Source organism: Barbus barbus (genome assembly GCF_936440315.1).
Source record: "Barbus barbus genome assembly, chromosome: 24".
Classification (NCBI taxonomy): Eukaryota; Metazoa; Chordata; class Actinopteri; order Cypriniformes; family Cyprinidae; genus Barbus; species Barbus barbus.
In genome coordinates this window covers 17,339,082-17,360,820 of record NC_136752.1, presented here as the reverse complement: position 1 = coordinate 17,360,820, position 21,739 = coordinate 17,339,082, and the positions used below count along the sequence as shown (strand labels likewise).

The following is a 21,739-nucleotide window of genomic DNA, read 5'->3' as shown; positions in this document are numbered from 1 at the left end:
TCTTTTCATCAGCCCTATTGTTACCAGTAAAAATTTAACAAGTCCACAATGGACGATTGCTTTAATGTCAAGTTGTCATTACTTTACACAGTTCCTTCTCATGCACGTGTGAAATGTGATCTTGTTCATATGATTGGTAGCTTGTACTGTTATTATACTGACATATTACATTATACACTACTATTTTAAAATTTTGGCTTTGTAAGATTTTTAAACGTTTTTGAAAGAAGCCTTTTAAAGTTAAAAATACGGTGAAACTTTTCTTTTTAAATATATATAAAAAAAAAAAAAAAAAAAAGTTTATTCCTGTAATGGCAAAGGTGAATTTTCAGCAGCAATTACTCCAGTCTTCAGTGTCACATGATACTTCAGAAATTATTCTAATAAGCTGATTTGGTGGACAAGCAACATTTCTTATTATAAATTAGAACATAAAATGCAGATAATGTTACTTTTTAAAGTGTTATCATTTGTTAGAAAGAAGAATAATGGAATTCATTCAGTTGTCTGCTTTGCAGATATTTATTTATGTACAAAATATTTTTGTCATTTGTACTCTGACCTTTATAACAGAAGAAATCTTAATGTTCTTTTATGTAGAAAAATTAAAGAACAAAGAATTATAAAGAGGAAACATTCTTTTTATTCATAACTTTATGTTAATGCAAACTTAGGAGTCTATACATGGTTTTTAAAAAGGATAAAAAACTGTACAATACAAAGCAGGAACACTGATAACGTCATAGACATTGAAAAAGTCTAAATGCTTCAATTTAACTTAAATTATTAGTAGAAATCACAGACTAACATACAAAACAAAGAAGAAAAATTAAATAAATGTTTACGAAGAACAAATAGAAAATATCATGCAGCAACTTGGAGAAAAAAGCCCAAATCTTTAAAGAATCATTCAACAACAAAAACAAAGAAAGAATTTTAAGATGTAAAAAAATAGCCACATTTTCTACTTCAAACCCTTGCAAATCCCAATAATCTCTTCTATTTGTTTCTTTATGAGAAACAGCAGTCACACTTCTCTCCAGAGACACTTTAAGCATTTGACAAACAAAAATCATCAAACATTAGAGGCTGAAGATAAATCACGGGACACAGTGAGGAGAAGGTCCTGTGCTGTGATACTGTCAACAGATGATAGCCGTTTGTATATCTGAATAAGTTCATTTTCAGTGTAGAAAGGCATAATCTTTTGAAGTTCAGGTAGATAGAGTGAATTTGTTTACCACGTTAGAAGAAACCAGCTTGTTGCTGGATGTTACATGATCAGAGAAGAACACACACATGCATACGTTACAGTATGACACATACAGCACACACTGAAATTCATAAGTACAAACTCACTTCGGTTTGATGTCCTGAGAAGTGTTTGAGACAAGCTCTAATTTCTGATTTGCCACCAGCTGCACCAATCAAGTAAAGTAGTAGATCTGTATCAGAGAGCCAATCATTATGCAGAGCGACTGTCACTAAATGAGACAGATGACAGTGCCACTGTTTCAGCATCTTTATCCAATCGAGTGGCATCACATCTGTCAGGGGCAAGCACGTTTTTGCATTATGCTGAAGAAAAATGTTGAAGAGTTCTAATTGTGGTAATTTAGATATTAGAAAAGGCAAGAGTTTTTTCTTAACTTTTTATATTGTTTAATACTTAAAACTAGATTTTACACACTTTAGCACTTATAAATACACTATACACTGCATTGCAATGCAAAATACTTTGTTTTTCAAAGTGTACTTGGGAAAGTTGGTCTCAATACTAGCACCAATCATAAAACAAAGATAGTTCCTGGGATTTTTTTTTTTTTTTTTGGTTTAAGGCACTTCCTGGTAAAGTTTAATGAAGATCTCAGGACACGGTCTTGCTCTTACTCTATTCAGACTCTTTGTTTCTCAGCATTTCTGGGAGTTTCTAACCATGCTATATCTTGTTGAAGAACAGTCCCCCACCCCAGAAAAAAAAAGTTCTTGCCGTAACTCACAGCTAGCTTGCAAACAACGTCCTGCTTTGTTCTCTCCTAGACCTCCATCTCCTGTTGTCCACTCTGTCCTGGAATTGTGGGCACAGCGATATCGAAGCAGGTTTCCATCATCACACGAGACTTGCATAGGTTGACACAAAACTCCAGGTCTCCTGTGGCCTGAGCCAGAGCCTCCAGGTAGTCCTGCGACTCCTGGTCCAGATCAGGGTCCACATCAACTAATGGAAAGAAGAGTGAGAAATGTCAACAAAAGTATTATTTTAAAACGTAGGGTTGTCAATTTACCATTTATATTGATATTTAAATTAATGTAATTTTTTAAATGTTTTAAATAAATGACAGGCCATGGTAGGCCAATTTAACATTCTAATTTTGTACAACATTTTTTAAATAAATGAAAACAATTCAACAATATGGACATAAAATGAATACAGTATACTCTTAAAAAAAAAGGTGCTTTGGGACCCTGTATGGTTCCATGAAGAACCTTTTATATCCAAAGAACCTTTCCATTGCACAAAAGGTTCTTTGTAGCACAGAAAGGTTCTTTGTAGCACAGAAAGGTTCTTTGTAGCACAGAAATCAAGGTTCTTTAGACTAATGGTTTTTCACACTCAACATGTTGCAAATATATATATATATATATATATATATATATATATATATATATATATATATATTATTATTATTATTATTATTATTATTATTATTTATTTATTTATTTATTAATTTTTTTTTTAAAGTGAACTAAATTGTCCTGTCTGGTGAAGAACTCATTCTAAACTCATTTTCTATTAGTTGGGTTTAGTTATAGTGCAATATAAAGTATTATTTTAGAGTTATATAAATAGTTTATTAATTAAAGAAAGACCAGTAGATCAGTCCTTTTATATCTATTTGTCTGCAATCATGTTTTAAAATTAAATAAAAAGGCTGAGGTATAGGCTCAAAATCTTAAAATATAAAAGTTCCACTTTGTCTCACTAAATTTTGCATCTATATGAATTACAAAATTAGATTAATTAGCTGCTGATGATATGACACACTGAATGATTTAATCATGATGGTGTGACTGTATCAAAAATAGAAAATATTATTCAGCAATTTTTTTTTTCAAAATCCACTTGACTCAAAAACCTGAGGGGGCACATGCACTTTGAATGGGCATGACGCCTCTGCGTGTGACCTCATATTGTTGGAATAAATCCCAGAATGATTTTATTGATTCTTAAGAAAAAAAATGTGACACAAGGCATCCGATTATAATAAATAGCACAATGTCATTTGCATAGCCTATAGTGCTTTTCAATGCTTGACCCACAGCTCTGTACATTTCGTATGTCTCCCTTATTTAACACACCTGAATCAAATCATGAGCTCAATAGGAGAGTGATCTATGAACTGAATCAGATAAGAGAGACTATGCCTTGTGATTTCATATTAAAAATAAATATTAGTCTGCTTCATATGTAATAATGTAATAATTAAATTTAATGTAAGCTAGTGTTTTAAATGCCAACCTGTGTTCACATAGTCCTACTTACTTTTTAAACACATGATAAAGACATAATTAATTATTATCGTTAATTATTCATTATTATTTTATTTTGGGGGGGTTATAGTTTAGTAATGAGGAAAATCACGGCCATGACAGGTCTTAGCTTGCAGTGACTTAAATCTAAGTTTGGAGAGGACTCTCAATTTCTGACGCCGTTAAATAGACGAAGTGATCATTTGTGGGAAATGATTCTTCCCCTCCCCCTCCTTTCAATCTTTATTGCGCGGTGAGGCGAGTCAAGAAGTAAAATGGTGTGTTTGAAATAAAATATTTTAATTAACGTAACATGACATAACAGGATGGCTTTCCCAAACTTTATGAATAAATTGTCCTATTTTATTTATTTATTTATTTGTAATTTGGCAAATGCAGTTTCGCGCTGTTTCTTCCTGCTCATTTCATTTGAAGTTACGCCCGCGCTGGAAGAGGATGCGTTTTTTCAGAGAGTGACAGAAATCGACGGTAAGTGTGCATACATAGAACTATTTTAATAGCTAGAACACAATATAAAGGTTTATTTATTGTTGTTTTTTTCTAACTGGTGAAAAATAATCTAATTTTAAATGGTTTTATCTGCCCAAATAAGGTGTAGAGCAGTTTCTTCGCTTTATTCGCCGATGTTCGAGGCGTTGGGAAGACTGTCCGTTATTTTTGAATCTCCAAAAGGCTCACGGTAAGTGAATTCATGGAATCATTATAAATATCATATAATGTACTGAAATAATTATAATATTTATTTGTTCTTTGTTTGTGTGGTTAAATGGTAAAATCAACCTTAATCCAGTGAGGTAACGTTAGACTAGTCTGTTAGTTAAATGGGCATTTTAAATGTTCTTATCTGCCCAAATGTGGTGAGCAGGCCTCGGCCTGTCGCTCATTCCTCCACACGCACACACCGATCACACCAAACCTCCGACTATCGCTAAACATATCAGAAGGATCTGTGAAATACTTGATCAAGAACGACACATACTTTTACAAGAGCGAAACTTGTTTATGACTTTATTTTATTTTTTTGCCCTATGCAGTTTCGCGCCGTTTCTTCCTGCGCACTTCACTTCAGGCTACGTTACGCCCGCGCTGACAGGTTTTGTTTCCTCAATCTGACAGAAATCGACGGTAAGTGCATAAATATAAGGATTTTAAATAACCAAAACACAATATCAAAGGTTTTTTATTGTTGTTTTTCTAATTGGTAAAAAATAATAATTTTATAAAAAAAAAAAAAAAAAAAAGATTCTTATCTGCCCAAACGGGTGAGCAGGCCTCGGCCTGTCGCTCATTCTTGTTGTTATAATGAGAGATGTCTGTGATGCATTACCCAACGATGCAAAAACACGTTAGAAACCTTTGAAGCTCCCTCAGTGCAAACCAGTGTGCGGGTCAGAAGCACAGGTGCTCCTAAATATTTATTTACCACACGTGGTAGTTTTAATGGTCGTGAGCCCTGAAATCAAGTTTTGTCAAAGTTTTAGACATGGAAAATAGACATGTTAATTGTATAGTATTCTGTCTTGCATTTATCTCTCAATGATCTCATGCTCTGAGTTGCCTCAAAAAATTGAGCAGCAGCAAAAGCATGTTGCCGGAGACAGACTAAATATTCAATATTTAACTATGTAACGAGACCTTTTTCAGCATCACAGGTTTTAAAACAGTTCTACGCATAATGGTGGGAAAATGTGCAAAATTGTACAACAGTGGATGTTTACTTGTCTTGGATGCAACACGCATATCAAAATAGTGTTCTCATAGATCAAAAACAATATAATTTTGAAGTGAAGTGACATACTGCCAAGTATGGTGACCCATACTCGGAATTTGTGCTCTGCATTTAACCCATCCAACGTGCGCACACACAGCAGTGAACACACACACACCGTGAACACACACCCGGAGCAGTGGGCAGCCATTTATGCTGCGGCGCCCGGGGAGTAGTTGGGGGTTCGGTGCCTTGCTCAAGGGCACCTCAATCGTGGTAATGAGGGTGGAGAGAGCGCTGGACATTCACTCCCCCACCTACAATCCCTGCCGGCCCGAGACTCGAACCCACAACCTTTGGATTACGAGTCCGACTCTCTAACCATTAGGCCACGACTTCCCATTTTGATGTAACATAAGTGAACTTTAGAGAACACTGAAAGTTTGACATGCAGGTCATGATCCCTTTTAAAATCACCAATTAGATCAGAATTATGCATATTGCAACATGTGTATTTGTGAGTGATTGATATTGTGCAGCCCTGCTTTGTAATACTGTGCACATTCTACCGAATCTATACAGATGCCACTGTACTGATACTTGCATCAACTTATTTTTCTGCAAGGATTCAGACAATGTTGATGATGGGGAAGATGAGCACAGCATTGCTCAACATGTTAAATACATGCAGATGGAGTCAAGAAAGCTGAGACCAAATCTGGACCACATAAGGCAGAGGCTTAAAAGAACAAAAAAATACAGGGCTGAGTACATTTCTCACCATTCAACCAAAGAGGTTCTTTGTCAGTTCCCCTGCCTTCGTCGACCAGTCTTTGTAAGTATTGATGGTGCTTTTGTTTGTTTTTTAGGCAGACACGCTTTAATTTTTCAAGCATTAAGAAGTTTAACAATTTAGGAGAAGTGTTAAGTTTGTGGAAAGGGTAGTGTGTTCAAAGCAAGACCAAGTTCTTGGTTTGAGTACTTCATCCAAAATGAATTTTCCTCATTTACTCACCTAGAGACAGTGATAGCTGCAGATCAGAGTAATGGGTGTGTCGAAAGGGGGCTTTACTACAACAGAAAACCCCTTACCCAACCCCAGACCTTTCTCTATGCCCCTACTTTTTAGCATGCATCTACTTTTTGTCATGGCCATTACTCCAACTTGCAGATACCCACACTTGCACCACCAGGCCATCCAAGTTGTATATGACTCATTTTAGCTGAAAATGTTTTTTTTTTTGTTTTTTTAAGAAAACATTCAATAATTGACATGAGCACAGCTGATAAATAAATGTAATCATTTTTTATTTATTTTTTTACAAAAAATGTTCAGCTTGGTCCAGCTCTGCAATGTCCATGATTCCCTTAGTATACAACCTCTGATCTTTGAAAGATCACACTTCATGTAGGTGGACCAAGGTAAACAATTGTAGTCAAAAAGAACGAACATCACATACAACTTGGATGACCTAATCAAGAAATTTTCATTTTTGGGTAAACTTAATTTCTTTAAAACAATAAAATATTTTGCCTGATAATAAAACACCATGCTATGACTTAGAAAAATTCAGTGTTTCCCACAGCATTTTGTGAGACTGCGGAGGGATGTACCATAAGAAAACTTTGTACAATTACTATTATTATTAATGACTAAATGCTATTATTATTCTTGTGAACTTAATGGCCATATATTGTAAAACAAATGCACTGTAAAATATAATAATTAATATTTAATGCAATACTTTTTTTCTACACTTGCAAAGCTTATTTTGGTGGACAACAACCGAGACACAGAAAATACTGGATCATAGGTTGATTGTGTGAGCTTTTGTTTTGAAATGCAGCACAAACAGACTATATACTTATTTAAATCAATCTTTTGTGATTTCCTAAGAGCACAAAGCTATATTTTAGTGTAACACAATTTTCCTATCCAATTCAATGGTGCAAAACAACATGAAATACCTTTTATGTTATAGAGAAGTTTAAATCCTTTTTCCAATATTTTCCATTCATTATGGGACAGTGGCGTGCCGCCACATTCTCTGGGAAAACACTGAAATTACTTTAAAGCTTATGATTCTGTATCTTCACTTTTCTTTTTCTTTTTTTTAATTGTTTTATTTATTCATCATCAGCTTCTAGAAGAAATGAGCAGCACCACCACCAATGTTGACGTGGACAAGTGTGTTATTACAAATTTAAGAAAACTCTCTCCCCAACTTCTGGAGAAGGCTCCAAACACCGCAATGAAGCAAATGCTGAAGCTGGCACTGGATGCATGCGAGACTGAAGTAGAGCGAAATGGTGTGTACTTATCAGCAGAATTTGTTTCACTAATAATGTTTTAATTGTGCGATTATAGTAAATGTATTAGCTATTTAGCTAGAGGTGTTTTGTTTTTTTTCCCATTTTTTAATGGAATATGGATCTTTTTTTAAATTTGCAGGCTCTGAAACTCTTAAGGAATTAATGCAGTTTATACTAAACTTGTTCATCATGCCAAGATATACTGTTGTCCATTAACAAGTAGAAACTGTCCCTGTTTGTGTGCGTGTCTGTAGTGTCTGTCTGTTTTAAGGGGCGGTCACACTGCACTTTTCGTTCCATTGACTTCCATTCAAATGCATCAGATCGGAAACGCAAGCCCATATGAAAAGTTTTGCATTTTGCTACATTCCAAAGTTAAAGCTTGGTGAACTCTGCCATGCGAATTCACATAACGTGACACCGTGGTCCAACGGCAGATCGATACATCACAGCATGACCTCGTAGCTGAATTAAAAGAACAAATTTAAAACTGCAGCGCTGCAGAAAAGTGTAGTAGATTTGTATGTTTTTACATTTTAGATGTATTATTTGTCATGTGTTAAAATTAAACTTTTTAAAAGACGCTGCAGAGCATGACGTCATATCATGATCGTTGTAGCTTCCAAGGGAAATTCGCATTAAAGTCTAGTGTGACCGTGGCTTAACACTGTTGTTCTGTAGTAACCCCTTCATTGCTGTGTGCTAACCCTAACAACCAGGCTGCCAGAGAGATAAATGCATGTTCCCCACTGTGCATTGTTTTCCTAAAGCTCCTGAGTGGCACTGCTTGTAGCTATATTCTTCGTTTAATTTTTGTCAATTTAATTTGTTGTGTTGCTCTGACAGAAACAATGAATATTTATTTTATTGCCAAATTGTGAAAATTTATGACTTTGTTTTTAGGCCAGATGGTTAATGCAGCCATTCTTCTAATGCCATCACTTTTCAAAGAAAAGGAGTCATCGCTCTATGTCATTGATCAGGTAACTTAAACAGAAATGATTTGTACCCTTATAAATGTGTGGTATTAACATCACTTAAATACTCTGTACATATCAAACAATCTGTAATAACAGACAAGGCAACAGTGACCAGATAATAAAAACAGTGTCCTAGTTCATGACCCCTTTAAAATATTAAGCAAAGTAAAAGGGTCATAAACTGAGAAACTGTTTTTATTATATTTTAAATCACCGCTTATTTCCTACAAACCCTAAAAATGTTTGTTGTCACAGGATCCTCTGTACCCAACCCCAACCATCGTCCTAAAAAACTGTGAAGACGGGAACCCTTTAACCAGTGGCTCAGTTACCATTCAGATGGATGGAGAGGACATGGTCAAAGATGATGGGGGCACTGATATTTCCCTCGCTCTCAGCCTCCTGTACTCACTCTACCAAATATACAATGTTGCGTATCCGAAATATTTGAGAAAGACCTTTACGTTTTTGGAGGCTTTCGTTTTCCAAAAGACTATACCTGTCCCTGTATGTGTACAGAGGGTTTATAATTCCCTGTAGATTCCCTGCAATCCAAACACGGTGTCTCTCACACCGTGTTTCACTCACACACACTTCTCTGTATGTATAGATAACTCAAAACACACTTACACAGACACACAAACATATTCACGGGTGTAAATATACGCGAATCGCAGTTGAACGATTCACAGGCATTTTCCAAATGGAAGTGATCATCCCTGTTCCCTTGTTGTGGGGACTTTGGAGTGAGCAGGGCACGTGTATCATTATGTAGTCGTTTGGAATGCACTTGGTAAAGGGAGCAATGTAATTTCCTCATCTTCAGCTGGGATGTTCCTGTGACAACGCAGCATGGTGTCTGTCAGCAGATGTTGCCGTTTTAATGTCTTTTTTTTTTTTTTTTTTTGCATAACTGTTGTAAATAAACCATACATTTTATATTTAAATATGCTAATATATAAAAACTATGTATGAAACCTTTTTAAATATCAAATAGGCAATTTTTTATGCATACAGATCGTGCTGCATTGTCACAGGAACATCCCAGCTGAAGACGAGGAAATTACATCGCTCCCCACTACAAGGGGACGGATAATCCCTTCCATTTTGGAAAATGCCCATGAATCGTTCAACTGCGAGTTGTGTATCGTTACACCCCTACACACAACACATACAGACACACACACACACACAACACATACACTCACACGTTTATATTAAACTGTAGATAATTTTCATTGTTCATGAAAATTCATAGTCTCTCCATCACTTTTGGATGTTTTAACTGTATTTGTTTGTAGCTACAATTCATCGTTACAATTCTCAAGTCTTAAGATGGATCAGTTTAAGGCTTTCTTTTTGAAAGAAATGCGTTTCTCTGGGAAGGACGTTTTTAAATTCCCTGTAGTTAAAATTAATCATAAATTGCATATTTGTTGCAGCTGCTGTTCATCTTACAAGTATCAGTACTGTTTTATATTGTACTGTTTTTATTGTAATTTTTCTGGTTTATTTAATGCTGTTTTCAGTTTGATTTTGGGCAATTTGTCTAATTTATTCATCTTGGTTGCCTATTCATATGATTTTTGTGGCACAAGGGATAAAAGTAATAAACATGCATTTATTCCTGTTCCTGGATTTCTTTGTATGTCTATTAAAAACATTGGGGCCATGAAGAACCTTTTCATAAATGGTTCCACAAAGAACCTAATAAAGTGACATGAAGAACTGCAAGGGGTTCTTTTAAGAACCTTTGAAAAGGGTTCTTTGCAGTACCAAAAAAGGTTCTTTATGGCACTAAGAAAAAAAAGGTTCTTCAAGGAACCATTTAATAAAAGGTTCTTCAGGGAACCAAAAAAGGTTCTTCTATGGCATCGCCGCGAAACCCCCTTTTTGGTTCTTCCTGGCACCTTTTTTTTTAAGAGTGTATACTGACTCAATTTACATTTTGTAATGTTTATTCAGTGAGTAACAATAATAACCACAATAACCTAATGTTTAAATGATCTTTATTTGGTGGCATTTCTCAGTAAATAATCATTTGTGTGGTAAATTTGTTTTTCATTTTAATCTGAATAATTAATTTGAAACAGTCCTAATTAAAAGCTCTATAAATATAAAAGTCAAGCAATCTCTAAAATAAATGCACACATAGAAGCCACATTATTGTACTACATAATAAAAATGTGAATATAGGTGCTGTGTAATGCATCCCTACTGACACACCTAGACAGATCATTCAAGACATAAACAAAAATCTGTCCATGTGATGGTTGGTTGGTGTGGGAGATGGGCTTGTAGAAACCCCATCCTCATTTTACTAGGCTCTGAAGAGGGGCTGATTTATACTGCATGACAGCCCCAATCACAGCTTTACCCAAGACAGCAGTCACATATGAATGGTAAACATCACCTGGCCAGTGGGCAGGTAGTGATTGCAAAAGAGAAAAATAATACCTTATTGATTCAAGAACACACACAGACACACATATTCATTCCCTCTCTCCATGCGCCTGCCATTTTCTCTACATTATTCCTTTACATCCTGAGATTTTTCTCCCACATACTGTTTACAAAAGTGTTTCTTCTAGCAAAGTGGAGACAGATATTTTGCAATATCAAGGTTGTTGTATTGGTGTTTTGCAATAGTTGTAATTCAAATACAGAATGAAACAGACATACAGAATCAGCAGAGCTTTCTTTGCTGCTGGCAATATTATTTTTCCTCAGTAGAGTAAATAGTACTAATAACATGATTCAGCTTCATTTTCTTCAAATCATTTTCTTGCCCTGTTTGATACTGAAGGTCTTTACAAATGTATTTGAGAAAATCCTGAAATATAATAATAAACCGAGTCTAAGATCCTGGTGATTGTTGTAAAGTCTGTGTCCAGAGTTCGTACTTACAGTTTAAGCATTGAAGGCAGCAACGGTGAAATAGAATCACAATTACACAAGCTCAACAAATCATTTCCTAGTTTACATTTATGGAGAATATTCTAGAAAGCCAATGTCATCCATTATTGTAATTCATTGTCTCAGGCACCAATTCAAAGTAGCCAATGCTCAAGACATTTCTGTGAATGCACCATTACCTCAGCATTTTCTTGTAAATCCTCTGGCACTAAGTTCAAACACTTAAATTAAAGTCATAAAGGGAGCCATTAGTCTACATCACATTACTGGGAAACTTATGCTGTGTAAGATGCCTGGTAAAATGAATCATTCCTGACCTTGATGCATGGTAGAGTGTCACAGTAAAAATGCCAAAAGAAAGTCCTTTTGGCTAAAAGCTTGTGACATTTGTAGCATGTATATCACACCACTAAGTTCAGTCAAACAAAAGTGTGAAAAATATTTTTGTGTTATACTCAGAAATATTCAGTGTCACATATTAGAGGTTTTCAAATTGAGGTCAAAGAGGCCACAAGAGGACCAGCGGAAAATTAGCATCAACGAGGCAAGTTAACTTGTCAACTCAAGATTTTAAATATGCTTGTCACAAATTTTCAGCTTTTTAAAGTCAGAAATCATGAGATTATTCATTTATTTTGTTCTATTGACAGTCCTAGTTTTGAGACTGTATGAACTTAATACAAAGTAATATTCTTCAGATCATTTTTTAATAATTGGTTTGGATTTAGTGCAGAAAACAACAAAATTGTAGGATTTCATTTTGAATGCAATCATGCGTAGATGGGTCATACAATAAAATATATGTTTGCCATAATACTTTAAAAAAGGGTGTTTTTCATAAAGGGAAGGTCATCATTTGATATTCATTAAAATAGAAAACGTTTGAAAACCCTTGACATTAGACAATAATACACTTGGGAACTTACATTCTCCCATCCATTTGCTGGGGTCCAACATGAGACGAGTCTTGGCGTCCTCCAGCTCCTTTTTCAGCCTCTCGTGCTTGGCTCTTAACTCCCTGATCTGCTGCTGCCTCTTCTCCAGCATCCTAAGGCGGGCGTTAAAGTACTGCAAACCCTGCAAGTGTGGAACAGCAGTGTGAGTTGCTTACAGTCAGCCACAAACCTTTTGCACCTATTCCAAGCACCTTCTAGATTATGTGTGGCCGTCCTCAAGGCCGATTTAAAGTGCAGTGGCTTAAGCCGAATTGATTCAATGTTCGCTAACCTGTACAGAGGATTTAGGTCCTCAGCCCTTTGGTCAGATTAATTAGGGCCAAGCTGGAAATAAAATTAGCATCCAGGTTAAACAATCACTGGTCTTTAGATGCATGTTTGCTTAAGGGATTAAAAAGAAAGATCGTGTTCAAGTGGAACCTGTTAGGTTGAATTACATTATAGATTACCCTCCTCCTATCATGTGTATTGTGTCACTGCCAGATGGCCATTAGAAAGTAAATTAAAACGCAAAACAACTATTTATTTTCAGCAAATATCTCAGGTTTGTCAACTACAGATGAATACAAACTCATTCGAGTTTTTATGCTATGCCCACTGCAAACAGAATTTAATTTCACAAAACATAAACTTAGCACTTATACAACTTCCTACTCAAATACATACAGATTCACATAACACAAGAGGGTGAACAGCCTAATTCTTCATGAGCAAACTGCCAGACTCTAATATGCGAGCTGAGATCATTTTTTCTTAATTGAAAATAAATCAGAGCATCATTCGACTGAGTTAATGTATTTTCCTCTCGTCTTCTCTACACAATTGCCTGTGTGATCAGGGTTAGAAACTCACAGAGAAACGGTTAATGACCCATTGACGCGCTGTGTGGAGTGGGCTATAAAGACTGATCAGGCGGGCCACAGATTGTGGAGCCACACCTCATTCATCACAGGCACCCCTGACTCCTCCCCAATGCTCTCTTTCTATCTCTCTCTCACCATCACTTCCTCTCTCTGGAAAGACCTTAGCTATAAGCTCACTTCTTTCCAGTGTTGCCAATTTAGCTATTTTGTAGCAAGATTAGCAACTTCCCTGCTCCTTTTGAGACATTTTTCAAAAGTTTAGGGACAAATATAGCAATTGCGTGGATAAACCTTATCTAAATTCTCATCTGCTCACTGATCTATATTCATCTTTATATAGATCAGTGAATTTGCCATTATGATGTCATCTAGTGACATTTAGCTAGTAGTTTTAGCTACTTTCAATTGAAAGCAGTTGGCAACACTGCTTCTTTCTGTCTTACAACACCAGTCATCCCTGTCTAACTAAAGCTATCAGTCCAATCTAAAATCAATTAGCCAACATAAGTAACTGTCACAAAGATAAGCTTCATTCCTGACAACTGCACTTGTCACAGGATGTGAGAGAAACATCACAATCTCATTCTACAGTATGATGCTATTAGACAGAGGTGGAAAGAGTACGAAAATATTTTACTCAAGTAAAAGTACCATTACCTTAATGAAATTTTACTTAAGTACAAGTAAAAGTGCAGTCTAAAAATCTACTCAAGTAAAAGTAAAACGTAACTCATTTAAAATTTACTCAGAGTAAAAATCACTTTGTTACTTTTTAACAGTGGGAGGGATGCAAAAATGGGATAGGCCAAGGGTGTCAAACTCAGTTCCTGGAGGGCCACAGCCCTACACAGTATAGATATAACCCAAATTAAACACATCTGATCCAGCTAATCTAATCATTTAGGCTTATTTAAAAACTACATGTTATGTGTGTTGGAGCAGGGTTGGAACTAAACTCTGCAGGGCTGCAGCTCTCCAGGAACTGAGTTGACACCCCTGGGATAGAAAATCTCAAACTAGTTGTTTTTAATTAAAGGAATCAGTTATTTAGAATAATAAGACATTTGGGCTGTTACCAGGCAAATTAAATCAATATCAACAAAATACATCTTTGCAATGCAGAGGAAACACAGAAGCTTCATCTGAAGTGGCATTTAGATGTATTTATATACTGTTTAATGCAGGACATGAATGCATTAAACAAAGGCAGAAATAATGTTTTGATATATAACACATAAAATGTTGAAAACTCATCTGACATTTAAAAAAAAAAAAGATACTTTAAATGTGAAATTAAAACCGCCAGTAGGTGTCACCAAGTCACTGTTAATAAGTGAGTCATTGTGATTGAACCGAATCATTTAAACGGTTGATTCATTCAGTGTTTTGTTTGGTTTTTGGCTAAATACTGATAATGTCAAATCACACATCGTTAAAGCAACAATTACGATATTGTCGCAGACGATATCACACACCCTGCACCACTGTCTTTTTAGCTAATTTGTGCAAAACATTTTGCTAAACTGCCAAAGCTTCATTTTAACCACCAATGCAATGATTTAAGTATTTACCTTACCTCTAACTGTTACATGCTTGCGAAGGGGTATGCCGAGATTTTATAAGCTGCTAGTTTGGTCTCCCTAGGCAAACACAGTTTACATTGCATAATAGAGAATAAATATGGCCAGGGGTTCACTTAATTTCCTTGGTTTTCAGCTGGGTCTGCACCACTAAGGCCTGTCTGTCCATCTGCATCTTTCTTGTGATTTTAGCGCCAGTTTGTTCTCCAGCCCATTATTTACTGCAGTAGTTTCCAGGAGCGATTTTTTTTACTCAGTAATTAATGTGTTTTAAAATGTAGCGAAGTATAATACTTCAAACAAAATATACTTAAGTAAAAGTACAGATTTGAAAAATTACTTTAAAAAGTAGAAATACACAAAAAAGCTACTCAATTACAGTAACGCGAGTAAATGTAATTCGTTACTTTCCACCTCTGCTATTAGGTTTAGCATAAATGAAAAGCTGATGTTATTCCATGCTGGGACTGTGCCACATGCTGAACACTAAAGTAAAAAAAAATCAATAGTGGGATTGTTTTACGAAGAATAAAAATGAACAAAATAAAGTCACATATCCCTGTGTAACTGGATCCTGGACTTTCTAACTGGAAGACCTCAGTCAGTCCATGTCGGCAACAACACCTCGAGCACTACCACACTGAGCACAGGTGCCCCACAAGGCTGTGTGCTCAGCCCGCTGCTCTTCACACTGCTGACCCATGACTGTACTGCCAAGTTCAGCTCCAACCACATCATCAAGTTTGCTGATGACACAACAGTGGTAGGGGTCTCATCAGCAACAACGATGAAACACACTACAGAGAGGAAGTGGCACAGCTGGCTGAGTGGTGTGGCACAAACAATCTGTCCCTCAATGTGGAGAAGACAAAGGAGGTTGTGATGGACTTCAGAAGAAACTCCGTTGACCACCCCCCACTGACCATCTACAGCTTGACTGTGGAGAGAGTCAGCAGCACTAAATTCCTGGGGGTGCACATCACAGAGGATCTCACCTGGACCACCAACACCATGTCACTCTCCAAAAAGGCACAACAGCGCCTACACTTTCTCCGCCGGCTGAAAAGAGCAAGTCTCCCTCCACCCATCATCACCACATACTACAGAGGCACCATTGAGAGTGTGCTGACCAGCTGCATCACTGTCTGGTACGGGAACTGCAGTGCTGCTGACCGCAAGACCTTCCAGCGGACAGTGAACACAGCTGCAAAGATCATCGGTGCCCCTCTCCCCTCCATCCTGGACATTTTCATTACACGATGCTCCAGCAAAACCAATAGCATCGTGAAGGACTCCACCCATCCCTCCCACAGTCTCTTCCAGCTGCTACCATCAGGAAGACGGTACCGGAGCATCAGAGCCCGCTCCGCCAGACTGCTCAACAACTTTTTCCCCCAGGCTGTGAGAGCCCTGAACTCAAATCACCCCGCCCCCCTCTGAAACCCCTACCTCCTGAAACATGGACCCCCATGTGCAATCCGAAGTGTGCTACACACAGGTGAGTGGACCTGTACAAACCACCTGTAGTACCACACTCTCCTCTTTGTGCACTATGGACACTTTACACTATGTGCACTATGGACACTTTACACACACTGCTGCGTGTACACAATCCCACAAAAGACTCAGCAATATATGTATATTTACATGCTCATGCACTACAAATCATCCCGCACTGTTCCCCAACCAGCTGCTGACTCAAATGTCTCTCTTTGCACATGTACAGTATTTGTGAAGCATTCGTATAGTTTGTATTTTTTATCCTTTATTCTTTTAGTTTGTATAGGGTAAATACTTATATAGTATACTTATAGTTAAATCTGTCAGTAGGTTAGTTGTGTATAGGTTTATAGTGTTTTTTACTTCATTGTTGTATGTCTGTATTTATGTAGCACCGTGGTCCTGCGAGACACGATATTTCGTTCCACTGTATGTCCCCACATGTAGCGGAATGACAATAAAGCTCAACTTGAACTTGAACTTGATATAGGGGAAATAGGCTACCTTTACTCCACTTCTACTAGCCTGTTAGCCTCATGCTAACTAAATACCAATTTTTAACCAATTTTTAAAAATCTTTTTTATTTATTTATTTTTAACCAATGATTTAGCATTTCTTGGCAAATAAACTACTTAAACACTACTTGAACTTTTGATATACACTTCGTAAATGAACCAGAATGAGACTGAATTCAGCGATTAGCATAAAAACAGCATGTAATGCACTTGTCAGACATACTGTCTTCTTACCTCTGTCAACCCTTCTTTGCGTCTCTGAAGGCGTTCCACATTATCAATTTCGTACACTTTGATCTCAAAAGGCTCCTTCATAGCACCCCCCAGTGGAGGTAGATCGACCCACTGGCCTGCTGCACCAACCTTCCTGCCCAGAGAAGAGGTGTCTGGCAGAGGAGCAGGAATCAGACGGCGTCGCTGTAGGCCTGGAGGGGTCACACAGGGTAATGCTCTTCATGTGGGCCGGAGATAAACAGCAGAGTTTGCTGGCATGCTTTTAAATATGCTTGCAAGAGGTTACAGGATTTAAAGCAAAAAAATTATTTTTGGGTAAATGCAGATTACAGAATAGAGTGAGTGCATGTTAAACACCAGATATGCCTAATAACCTTGGGTTCGTAATTTAAATGGACTAAATAGACTGACTGGCTAGACGGAATGCTTTACTAATATTTATTGTCCTGGTGGAATCTTAGGTAAAAGGCACACTGTGGCACACTGTGCAACATCAATGGTCTTTTATGTCAGACTGTATGAAACATCATTGTGGAGATTTTGGACCCATTTGTCTCCAATGATTACTCGTAGGGGCAGTTATACTAGAAGACTGTGATGTAAACCTCGGCTAAGACATTTGTGTAAAAACATTTTTAGGAAATAATAATTAATATTTGTGGTCTTCATTAACATAGTCTAGATACATTACAACACCCTTCACTGTACTACCTATTTTCCATTCTAACCTTTGAAGGCCATATAATAAATTTTGAATTGATCACCAGTAAGTGCCCTGCGTGGTTTCCCAGTAAAACTCACCATTAGATCTCTTTTTGGGAGATTTTGAGGCCTTTGTTCGACTGGACGTGGACACTCCACTCTCACTCATGGAATCATGGGCAGAAGATGCACTGCCTGTGGTTTCACTGTCCCTGATCATGCTCTCATAGCCACTGCTGCCTCCGCTGTGATAAAAAAGCGCTGTGCGTCCCATGGCAGGAGGCAGTTCACCGCTAAGTACACTGCTGTTGTCACTACCGTGGCCACTACTATAGCGCTGAGGACGGCGAGGGGCTGTGATTTTGCTGTAAGGAGAAGGCAAAGGAGCAGCCAGTGGTGTCTCACTGGAAGTTCTGACATCATTGTTGCCTTCTGCTTGGTCAGAGCCCCTGAGGTGTTTCTTTGAGCTACCAACTGCTAATTCACTGACCCGACTATTGGCTGCACGAATCGCCTGCTTTGTGCCCATAATAGTGCCCTTTCCTTGTTTAGTATTTGAGCTTGTGACAGAGCGAGTTGGGGGCTTTCCATTTGGAGGTAGACTGTTGTTCCGAGCAGCTGAGACGGCAAGGAACTTGGTGGAGGAGCTAAGAGACTTTGAACCAGTACTCAACAAGGTCTTCCCTTTGTTGCCATTCCCAACAATGGATCTAGGAGTTATACTGGCTTTTATCTGTCCAAGCTTACAAATTCCACTAGTAGATGGAGGGGAAGTAGCGGTTGGTGTAGATATTGAACAGGGTGTCCCAGATTTTGGCACCATTTTAGCAGATTTGCCAGTGCTACTGATACTGACATTACCGTTTTCCCTTGATGTTATTGGTTTGGAACCCACTGAGGTTAAACTGTCAAACCTTTCAAGCGACATAAGACTACCAAAATGCCTTCCATTGTCTCCTTTTGCACTATGTGATCTGAGACTAGAAGCTGTCTTCAGGCTGGATGACTTAAAGCTGAAGGATTCCCCTCTAACTCGAACATCAAAGTCCTCCTCAGAAACCGATGCTTTAGAGGAAGATCTTGTTCCATCATTACCTACAGACTTTAAGGCACTAGGAGACAACAAAATGCGTGTTCTCTGGTCGAGGCTTGACTTTCGGACAGGTGGAGCAGGGGGTGACATGCTTCCGGACTTAGGGAGCATACTACCCTTTTGTCCATTAGCTCTCTTTCCTAAGGATGAGAATTTCAGGCTACCAGTTGTTTGCGAGACATCATTACCCCATTTCATCTCAGAGGAGCTATGGGGCACTGAGACCATGCCGAGAGTGGTGGCTCCTCTCCTGAGCTGAGGCATCTTGCTCAGGTCCCCTTTCTTAACACTCGCCTTCTCACAACCATCCCCAACCCTTTGAGATGTGGACGACACATGCATTTTAGGAGGGCGAGGTACACTGTTGCTATTCCCGCTTGTTTTTCTAGACGGAATCCCACTTGCGCCATTTTTCGGTGGTTTGCTAACAGAGCTAAACTCAGAATTCCTGGCTGAGTGTAGCCCACTACTAGTGTGGGTCCATTGTTCATCTATTCTGCTACCTTGGCGTTGTAGCTCATGGCTATAGCTACTGCTAGAAGATGCAGTTTGGGTGCTCTTTCTAGGAAGTGTAGAAATGTATGAGATCTGGGCAGACTGTGAGGTCATGAGTCTATTAGATCTTATCGACTTTGGACCACCAAGGAATGCTTTGGCACTGTCATGAGATAGAGGGCACTTAGATAAGGACAATTTGTCAATGGTTGCAGAATCATAGTCTTGTTCTAAAAAGCAAATTCCACTGTCACCCAGTGGACTATTTGTTCTTTGTTTGGAGAAAGACTCATTGTGTAAACCACCAGGTAAATCCATCATGGAGCTGCTGACTGGTCCCTTGCACACTCCCTTTGATGTCTCATCACTACTTGGGGTACAAATCTTTGGCTTGCAAGACCAGGAGCCGACTGAAGTGTGCGCAGTTGCATGCCCAGCTGTAAATTCCTCCTGTGACTTGGAAGTATTACCTTGGTTCAGCTGGGACCTGTTCATCTGGCATGTGTACGCATCAAACTCATCGTTGATGCTGCTGATAATGCTAACAGGCCGTGAGTGAGATGCCAGGGCCTGCAAAGAGCAGTCTCTGTTGAAGTTAATGATGCTGGATGGTCTCCCATTGTCTGGAACCAGACCAGCAGGTAGCTCTTCGACCACCGTAAACACCAGCTCATCCTCTCCATTGAGCTCCACCGGCTGCTGCAGTGTAACTGTAGTCCTTAAAACATCCCTATCAAGGCACCTGTTTCTCAGAGTAGCACGCAGATGGCTCACTTCCATAGGACTTCTACTGAGGTGATGGGATCTGTCAGTCATTGGGAAGTCATTGCATTCTCCCTGCCTTAGGGCTTGCTGGCTCATACCCACTGGAGGTGTCCGTGTGGCTAAGCCACACTCTGTATTCAAAACTGAGGTCTTTGAGATGTTCTGCAAGGATGAAGAGGCATTGGGTTTTTGTATAGGTCCTCTACTAAAGACTTTCTCTCTCACAACAGGCTCTGAATCTTGTCTTAAAGTCGTGTTAATTTCAGATGTGGCCCCATGTTGCACGTGCGCAGGCTTTTGAAGAGAAGACTTGGCAGTCCTGGTTGATACTGAAGCCCCTTCTGACACTTTTTCCACTCCACTTTTGAAGGCTGTCTGTTGGCCTTTTCCTTCACTGGTGAAAACAGATGTGCTCTCACTGCCATCAATACACTCAAGCCGTTCCTGTAACTCTGCAAAAGTGTTGCATTTGAGGTGGTCCCCATCAGATTTAGGTCCCTCTTTTACACGCTTCTTGTTCAGGGAGGGAATGATAGGAACAAATGCAGGTGGGCCTTCATTGTCGCTGAGTTCACGATCAGAGATAGGGGTCCCACCAGGCCCCACATAGATCACTGTATCACATGAGTGTTCACTGCTGGAGGAGTAATCTGGGTCACTGGATAACACTGCAGGGTGGTCTGGGTCAAGAGCCACAGTCCGAGGGTAGAAGGGTCTCCGTCTGATGTGTCCCTCTTCACAGGAGCTCTCCCCTCCAGAGGAACTTGATGCATACTGGACAAAATAACATACCACACTGACTTCAATATATCTTTGCAGACAGCTCTTTCACAGCAAGCAATAAATTCAGAGAGACACCCCTTCATGAAACAGCATGTCAATATCAACAAAGATAAAAAGTGCATACCAAAGGAGAAGCTAAAATAGTTGTCAATACTATGGTATGCATACATTAGACAGAAAGCATTTTTAAGTTAATAAAATATTAATATATTCTGTCAAAACAGCTTAATTATGGTGAAAATTCCCTCTGTGATGGGAAAGGTTACATGCTGTTCTCCCTCTGGAACAAATGCATTGATTACATTTGTTGATTACATGACATAGGTCACCGAGAAATATTGTAGTAAAATTATCACTGTAACATTTGTTTCTCTAACAATGCATGAATCATTATTTAAATTGTGAATGATTCTGATGAATAAAAGCCAAAATGTAATTTAGGAAAATTACTACATTCTATTGTAGAATGTATAAAGACAAGAAGAAAATGTAGACAAAATACTGATAAAATAAATACTTTTAGCAAATATCATGCTGTCATTGTACCAAAGTCAAAATAAATTATTTACAAAAAATATATAAAAAATAATTAGGAAAATATTATTGTTAATTCAAATAATTAAAATATAGTTACTAAGCATTTTCACAATAAATAATGGTCCAAAACCTCTTTTTTTATTTTGAATGTTTTTACTTTTAGAAAGGTTTTATGCAGTACTTACTGCCTTATATGATTATCTTGGTACCATGAATGAGTGCCTCAGTTACTTTTTAAAGAACCAT

General features: G+C 38.1%; 1 protein-coding gene across 1 annotated transcript in view; it reads right to left on the bottom strand.

The window, feature by feature from the left end:
- Nucleotides 1-1,830: 1,830 nt before the first annotated feature.
- kif26aa (kinesin family member 26Aa) overlaps nucleotides 1,831-21,739 on the bottom strand; it is a gene marked incomplete at its 5' end in the record, with an annotated part of 86,605 nt that continues 66,696 nt past the window's right edge. Inside the window, 4 exons of the mRNA XM_079375202.1 lie at nucleotides 1,831-2,218; nucleotides 12,396-12,546; nucleotides 17,119-17,309; nucleotides 17,920-20,947. Coding sequence (XP_079231328.1) covers nucleotides 2,037-2,218; nucleotides 12,396-12,546; nucleotides 17,119-17,309; nucleotides 17,920-20,947 — 3,552 coding nt within the window. The 3' untranslated portion in view covers nucleotides 1,831-2,036. The remainder of the gene's footprint in view (nucleotides 2,219-12,395; nucleotides 12,547-17,118; nucleotides 17,310-17,919; nucleotides 20,948-21,739) is intronic.